The sequence below is a fragment of the Amphimedon queenslandica genome, unplaced genomic scaffold (assembly GCF_000090795.2).
Source record: "Amphimedon queenslandica unplaced genomic scaffold, v1.1 AMPQUscaffold_13388, whole genome shotgun sequence".
Taxonomy (NCBI): domain Eukaryota; kingdom Metazoa; phylum Porifera; class Demospongiae; order Haplosclerida; family Niphatidae; genus Amphimedon; species Amphimedon queenslandica.
The window spans coordinates 80,285-88,918 of record NW_003546376.1 but is presented as its reverse complement, the minus strand read 5'-3'; the positions used below and the strand labels follow the sequence as shown (position 1 = coordinate 88,918).

Here is an 8,634-nt window from a genome sequence, read left to right as displayed (position 1 = left end):
TTATAGGATGACATTGTATTATGCTATACTGTTTAGCACGGTATAAGTAGCTAATTAACAGTATTCTTTGTACAGAGTATTATGCTAATGTACATAAAAGATTAGATTTTGGTATTATAAAACAGTGTAATTATGGGATGATAATGAATGTAATATCAATGATAGAGTTTAAGAAATGAAAAGTCATAACTGGTGCATGTACTCTACAGTTTTGTGTGAATAGATTAATGCATAGGGGTTCTGTAAAAGAAATTCTCCAGCTACTAGGAATTTCTTGTCCAATGTCAATGTAATGTAACATTCAATAACACTGAATAAAAACAATAGAACTTACAGTAACTGCATGGGTAAAAGCCTCATTAATACCAATGAGATCAGACAGTTGGTGCATTAACTTATTAGTTACCATCACAATCCATTAAAAAGTAATCATTAGGCATTAAGATAATACAATTTACAAAATATGCAGTACATGACAAACAATTTTTACAAATAACAATGATCCCATAAAAACTGTTACTTAATGCAGCATTCTGTATAACTGTATAATACACTGTCATGACTAACTTTTATTGGCATTATGTGCAGTGACTGGCCTTTTTAATCTTCTTATGAATCAAGCTAAATAAACATAAATAAATAGGGTATTACAATACATTCTCAAAGAAACTGTAACAGAGACTTACCACGCTTGGCACACTCCACAAGAACAGCAGCTGAGTTGTTTCGTTCTTTGACTTCTCGTGTGCAAAGTCCGGCAGCATGCTGACAAGTACTGCGCATGCTTGGTACTCACCCACACAATTAATTGGATCCATTCCTGTCTTTAACAGCATGTGTTAGTTTAACAGGAAACATTACTTTAAAAACAAATCAAATGACTAGAACTCTGTCTGATCAGTTATTCCTGGTATGAACAATACTATAAAAATAAAAAGAAACAAAAGTGCAAAGCAGAACCTGAAACATCATTTCAAAACCAAACACATTATCTCAAGTGTAGAACTCAGTCCAATAATGTACCCCAGGTATAGCAAAATTAGAAAGGAAAAAACAAATGAGTCAAACATGAAATGTCATTTTAAAACCAACCGCAAACAATGAGAACTTAGTTTGATCAGTCACACTCAGTAGAAACTGTATCATTAAACTAAAGAAAGTAACGAATACTGAAAAGTCAAAGGTACGTGAAACATTTTAAAATGATCAAATAATATAATGATCAGTCACTTTAGGTCACACCATACTATGAAATTGGAAAAAACTAAATGTGAAGTGAGTAGAATATGAAACATTAAAAAAACAAATGTAAATGATAGCATCATTCGGAGTCATGTATAAACTATACTATGAAACTGAAAAGAAGAAACAATAGTTGCGCAATCGTAAGAATTTAGTTGTACATTTAACCTTTTTACATACATTAAACCTTTTTATATACATTATAGATATGACAAAAATAGTGAGAACAGTAGAACAGGTCACGTCATTACGAAACATAGCTACCTCTATCAATAAAAACAGTCTGATCTGACACTTCAGGTATTGTCAACTATACTATGAAACTGAAAAAGAAACAAACAGTGAGAAGAACATGAAACAAAATTTGAAAAACAAACCAGAAATGATAAAAATTGCGTCATATCAGTCACTCCTTGTACAAACAGAGAAGAGAAGAAACAAAATAGTGGGAAGTAATTAGAAAATAAAACATTCTAACAATATACGTCACATCAAAAGAACTCAGTCGTACTAGCCACTCCTATTATTTTAGTCACTCCTAGTATATGGAATTGTGAAAAGAAGAAACAAAATAATGAGAAAAACTTTATAAAACATAATTTTAAAAACCAACCTCAAACAATATGAACTTGGTGAAATCAGTCACTTCTGGTATAAATAGTACTATAAAACTGAGAAAAGAATAAATGAATGGTGAAGAGTAAGTAGAACATGTAAAATTAGAAAAACTAATGTCAAACAATAAGAATTCAGTCAGATCAGTTTCTTTTGGTACTATAAATCTGAAACAGAGAGGAGGTTCGGAATTTCGTAAGGGCACTTACAAAAAATTCTGCCTGTACAACAGCCAGGGAAGGAGTTGGTAATAACTCCAGGAGTACGTGGATAAGACAAACAGTATCAATTGTATGAGCACAACTGGTCACAAGGGTCATGACATGTCAGCACTGCTGAATGTTCCAGCACATTTTATGGCTGAAAGGAAAGCATTTGAGCATGCCGCACCAGCAAGTGTCCCACAGCATGTCAGAGCCACCGACTAGTCTGTCGTTAAAGTCTCGATTACGATATGATGAAGTCAAAGTTTGCGTTGCTATCATAGCTAATGTTTGTGCTAAATGCACGTGCAGACCAATTACAATTTCAAATGCACAACATACGTTAGTGCACCTCCGAGACCACACCTTGCTTTTCCAAATAGGCTACCTCTACTTTAGTGAGGATGAATTGGCTACAGTTCTTACTGCTGCTATAATTAAGTGGAAAAGAAAACGGTGACCTAAAAAATTCTGGGTTTGACCAAATCTTTAGCAAACGAAGAGAGCAAGGAGAATTCCATAACTTGGTTCAGGAAATGATGCTCTCTCATCCAGACTGTCATTAATTTCAAGTACATGAGAATGTCCAGAGAACGCTTTGACTTGTTGTTATCAGAGGTAAAACTACTGATTTTGCACGGCATCATATAAATGCATATTCACTACAAAACTAATAGGTTGGCTGTTTTTGGAAAAGAGGTTTATATAGTAATGCTACTAGACCCTCAAGGGGCCCAGCAGAAAAATTGGCACTCACACTCTGATACCTAGCAACTGGTGCTTCTCAAGTATTGTCATTGTGTGGCATGATTTATACCTTTGTTGTTTCATTTTTTATGAATGACTTTGTCATTTGCTTTTCGTGTAAGATAACCAAGTGTGTGTAACATTATTTATGACACCTGTGATGCCATATAGTGCAGTCTTCAACCACAGCATGTCAAAGCTCCCAACTGTGCAGATGACTGGTTGATAATCAGCCGAGCAATTCATCAAATGTAGAATTTCCCGAATTGTATAGGTATAAGTATACCGAAAAATTCATTTAATTATGGTGCTATTGATGGGAAACACATCGTTATCTAAGCTCAAAGTAATGCGGGGTCTAGTTACTTTAATCAGAAAGGAACTCATTCAATTGTGCTTCTCGCTGTTTGCGATGCTCGATATAGGTAAGGATGGTTATGTAGTTCAATTGTTTTATCAGTGAACTAAACTAATTTTAATGTAGGTTTGTGTTAGTGGATATTTGTGAAGCTGGTCACTAAAGTGATAAAGGAATTCCATCAAATTCATCATTTGGTCAGGCTGTTGATGATAACTAGTTGTTTATTTCAGAACCATCACCACTACTGAACACAAATCAACCTTCCTTACCTAATGTAATTGTAGGTGACGAAGCATTTCCTTTGCATTTAAATATGATGCGCCCTTACCCTGGTCAATTTTTACCTGGTATTGTACATAATTATTAATGTATTCTTAGAATAACAATTTATTTACAATTAATTTTCCTTATATTAGAGGATTGAACAGTATACAATTACAGACATAGCAGAGCACATTGCATTATTGAAAATATCTAAGATATTTCAGCGTCCAGATGGAGACTGTTTCATAAACCTTTTATAGGCAAACATTTTATAGGCAAACCACATAAAGCTGAAGTGTATACAATGGCTGCTGTTGCTTTCCACAACTACCTTCAAACCACTGAGTCGTCTATGTAATGTCCACCAGGATTTGTGGATGGAGACGATGGTTCCAGGAATATTTGGAAGGTACTTGGCAAGAAGGAGGTGCCACTGGATTGACACAAGTTAATCAAGTTGGCAGTAATAGGTATAATTAAAGTATACATGTAGATGAACTATCCATATTAGCCATTTATTTCAAATGTTCAGGTACTCAAGAGCAACAGCAGAGGTGAGAGATTGCTACAACACCTATTTTAGTTGTAAGGAGTGAGAAGTGTACTGGAAGCTCCATCATTTTCAAAGAACATAGTAATTATTTTTCATAACTATCAATCCTTCAATGAATAAAATGATTATGATGATTGAAAGTGAAAAAACTGACATCAGTTTCATTATACTATTATTATTGGTACATTTCACTGTCATGGGTGTTGTTAAATGATGCAGACTGATACAGTGGCATGGGAGAGGTTGTGACCTGATTGCCGTTGGCTATATCGTTGGCTTGCTACATGTCCTTTCTCCACACCATTGAGTGTTGAGCCTGGGTTAAATAATGGTGTTATTATTCTTCTACTTGGTGTGCCAATTGCGCAATAAGTAAAGTCCATTAGTAGTTATTAATTATTGAAAAATGAACCCATAATAATAAAACATGTTTATGTGCTGCAGCAATTAAAATGGCTACTACCCAGTCTAGCTAATGGGCATAACACAACTGCTAGCCTTAGTTTTACATTAAATGACAGCAGTGAAACTTTAGAGTCAGAGGAGCCATCGAGAAAGAGATTCAGAAGGAACTATCACAGTAAATGTGCTCAGAAATGGCCATGCATTATGTATGATGAAGAGAATAGTTTTGCCGTGTGGGTTTGAAGGTAAGGCTTTTGTTTTGTAAGTAATACAGTTCATCTTTTTGTATTTTTCCACTAATAGTGGCCTAGAGTATCTGATAACAAGTGCACTCTTGTAAAAGGGATAAACAACTTCTCCAATTGTCATTCAAGTAGAAACACGAGGCTAGTGACAAGCACTGGCTAGCAGTAGAAGCAGACTTGGCTGCCAATGCTCCAGAGAAGACATCAATGGTACAAGCATTAGCAACGTTGACACGGCAACAAAATGACAAAATGTTGCTACTGTTTTGCAGTACTTTTTGCATTGTTAAACTAAAGTTTTCTCTTAATACTTTCGCTACACTTCTTAGTTTACAGGAACTAAGTGGTGTGGCTCTTGGTTCTGCCTACAATACTAGAGTAATTAATCAATTATCGGACTAATCAAACTTTGGGCAGTTATATTTTGAAAACTAAACATGATTTTCCAGTGATTTTTGCACTAGATATAGATCATCACAATATCTGTTTGCATGGTAAAAATCAAAGCATTACTTTCTTTCTTTGTAAAGATATAATTTGCTAAACACACTTCGTAGATTCACACAATAATCGGCCGAGTTAACCCCATTTTCGTCACTTAGCCACAACGAAGCAAGCTTTGTTTGAAGAATAGTTTTGTACCACCAGAACTTTAGTACTGACTGTCTTCTTCAAATACCACTGTAAACATCTTGGTCATCTTTGCTTACTGTTCAGGTATTATACCTTTTTAGTTAATTATCATTATCGGTCACACCCATCTTCATTAATTGCTGCAATAAAGCACGAGGCTCCTTGTTTGCATTTTTGTTTGGACTCATTGAATCTCTCAGCTGCCTTTTCTTATCATAAATACTACCTCTATTGAATGTAAGTCACTATAAAAACAAAATTTGTTTGTATAGCATGCAGTTTGTTCTCAAAGCTGCTCTATCATGTGTATAGCCATAGTGCATGCAAGATGCAAATTGCTTAGTCTTTAGTTCTGTAAAATAAAGGTACATCAATCTAGCACCAAGCCTTTTCCCCATGTTTACATGTCATTGGTATGATAATCAATTTTTTATGTTAATGTCTTTTTTAGATGGCGACACGCCCATGTACATACTCTACATGGCCTGAAATAAGCATGACGAATGCTATCAAAGCAGTTGAAGAAGAGGGGTTGACAGTTAGACCTGCAGCGGAGCTATATGGCATTCCCAAATCAACACTTTATGACAGGATCAGGGGAAATGTTCAACATGGAACTAAACCTGGCCCAGTGCCGTATCTTACAAAAGAAGAAGAGGTTATTTTGGCTAAGTTTTTAATCAGATGTTCTCAGATTGGATTTCCCCGCTCAGTTTCAGAAGTTCTTGCACCAGTAAGACAAACAATTCAGTCAAAGGGTTTAAGTGACGTCTCAATTTCTTACGGATGGTGGCAGAAATTTTGTAGCAGGCAGAGTGAATTATCACTTCGTACTGCTGTGCCTTTAAGTCTTTCGAGAGCCATGGCCACTGATAATAGTGTCATACAAAAGTATTTTGATATACTTGAAGACACACTTAAAGAAAATTCTCTATTCAACAATCCAACTCGCATATTCAACTGTGATGAAACAGGACTCCCATTGAATCCTAAATCTTTGAAAGTTGTGAGTGGTCGTGGAGCTAAGAATGTCAGTCAAATCACTGGAGAAGGGAAGTCTCAAATCACAGTTCTGGCATGCACTTGTGCAGCTGGAGTACCATTGCCTCCATTTGTAATATTTGATCGTAAGACCTTTAATGATCAGCTAATGGTAGGAGAAATACCAGGTACACTTTACGGCTCATCTCCAAATGGATGGATCAGTAGAGAGCTGTTTTTGTACTGGTTTCGTAAGCTGTTTTTAACGAGTGTTCCTAGGGTACGTCCTCTCCTTCTCCTGATGGATGGTCATTCTACTTATTATGGTCCTGACCTTATCAAGATAGCAGCTGAAGAGCAAATTTTAATATTTGTATTGCCACCCAATACCACTCATTTAACACAGCCACTTGACAAAGGGTATTTTGGGCCATTAAAAACTGCTTGGAAGGCTGTGTGTCATGAGTTCTGCACTAAAATCCCTGGTCGTGTGGTAACCAGTTACGATTTCTTTGTATTATTTGCTGATGCATGGAGAAGGTCAATGACACAGAGAAACATTGCAAGTGGCTTTGAAGTAACCGGCATATGTCCCTTCAACAGAAATGCTATTAAAACTGGCAATGACAAGCAAGAAACCATCAGCCGTTCACTGTTAGACCAGACTGGTCTAGCATACATACCGCTCTATAGTCCAGACATAAAGAGAACGAGGGATCATGATTCTTCATTCAATTCTAGTCTCTTGGAGAGATCACTTTCAGAGAATGATTTATTGCAAGCTGTCACTCCAATGTGAGGAGTAATGCCTATAGAGTCTTTTCTGAAAACTCCTAGTCATCCCAGTAGCAAGCCCACCCTGAAGCCTAAATCATGCGGAAGAGTATTGACTAGTGTTGAATTCATGACATGTATAGAGGAAAAGGAAAGAATGAAGCAGGAAGCCTTGAAGGAGGAGCGTAAAAGAATTGCTAGACTTGAGAACCAGAAGGAAGCTAATAGAGTAAAAGAGTTGAAGAGAAGTGCAAGTAATATATCTTATTGTGAAAAATTTAATCTGATATTGGACCGTATTTTTAGATTATACTATGAGTGAGCACAGGCAATTTAAGAAGTTTGAAAATGGGTATGACATTCCGGATGAGAGGTATGAGTTATGGGTTCAGTTATATCGTCCTAATATGACATCTCAAGGTGGGTGTTGATGAATTCATATTATTATGTTGAACATAATGTATTTATTAATATTAAGATTCAAATGCTGAAGATGAAGACCAAGATTCCTTGAGTAATGGTAAGTAACAGTAAATTAGTATTTTATTCATTGGTAATTGTAGACACTGATAAAGGAGAAGAGCTTTCAATGAGTGCTGCAAACAGTATGCATGAAACATAATATTATTCTATAATGCTTTATAATTGTGTAGGTATAGAGACACAGACACATACTGTCACAGCTAATAACAGTAAAGGCCTTTAAAATTAGCTGCAATACTTTTTATTATTAATGTTGGAGCAAAAAGAGTTGCACCTATCAAGGGAACCGCTGCTACTAACGGTATTCGTATCACTATTAATTATTCTGATTTATTTTTAGAGACAGTTGATGCCTCTGTTACTTCTAATGCTAAGAAGGCTGTGAGGTCTAAAGGTATGTCTCAAATAATTTATGCTTGTCATTATTTTTTAATTAGAGACAGCAATCGCTGTACCTACTACTAGGAGCGTTAGATATAAAGGTATTGTAATATTAATAGTTGTTAATGTAATGGTTCATGATAATAGAGAGAGTTTTACCTATTGAAGAAAGTGTTAGAGCTAAAGAAAGTGTTAGAGCTAAAGGTATTTATTAAGTTTTTTGTTTATTTTTATCTATGCAAGTATAGAGACAGTTGAACCCACTACAGATATTAGTACTGCAGCCAAAGAGAGCAATAGAACTAAAGGTACTATTATGCAATTTTTGAACAAAGACAATTGTGCCTGGCTACGCAAGTGTTACAGGTTTTTAATTGTTATTATTGACTTATGTAGAAACAGAGAGAGTTATATGTACTGCTAAGGGGAGTAAGGGAAGTGTTAGAACTAAAGGTATTAATATACTAGCTTTTTATAAATGTTAATGTAATATAGAAACAACTGTAAGTCCTGCTAATGCAACTACTGCTAAAAAAAGTGCTATAGGTGTCACATAATTCTTCTATTTTATTTTATTATTTTTAATATAGAATCAGCTGATTATCCTACTGCAAAAAAGAGTGTTCAAAGTATACAATAATTTATTTTGCTATTAATTTTATAGTTTATGCTTAGGTGCACATAGAGTTGATACAAGGAGTGTCAGAACTAAATGTAGTAAAATTTTAATTATTATTATCTTTATTA

The 8,634-nt window shown here is 35.2% G+C and overlaps 1 protein-coding gene and 1 long non-coding RNA gene across 2 annotated transcripts; both read left to right on the top strand.

Annotated features, from left to right (window-relative positions):
• The first annotated feature begins 6,130 nt into the window (after positions 1–6,130).
• Positions 6,131–7,048, top strand: LOC100641084 (jerky protein homolog-like). The gene has a single exon (XM_003386868.2). The coding sequence runs from the start codon at positions 6,131–6,133 to the stop codon at positions 7,046–7,048; it is 918 nt and encodes a 305-aa protein (XP_003386916.2).
• Positions 7,049–7,363: 315 nt separating this feature from the next.
• Positions 7,364–7,714, top strand: LOC109582358 (uncharacterized). Its single transcript, XR_002185054.1, has 4 exons — positions 7,364–7,443; positions 7,502–7,543; positions 7,587–7,628; positions 7,677–7,714. It is a non-coding gene; the product is annotated as an uncharacterized LOC109582358 (long non-coding RNA).
• The last annotated feature ends 920 nt before the right edge of the window (positions 7,715–8,634 follow it).

Excerpts from the sequence above, each read along its gene's own strand:
- LOC100641084 (XM_003386868.2), top strand. The coding sequence starts at position 6,131 with ATGGCCACTGATAATAGTGTCATACAAAAGTATTTTGATATACTTGAA.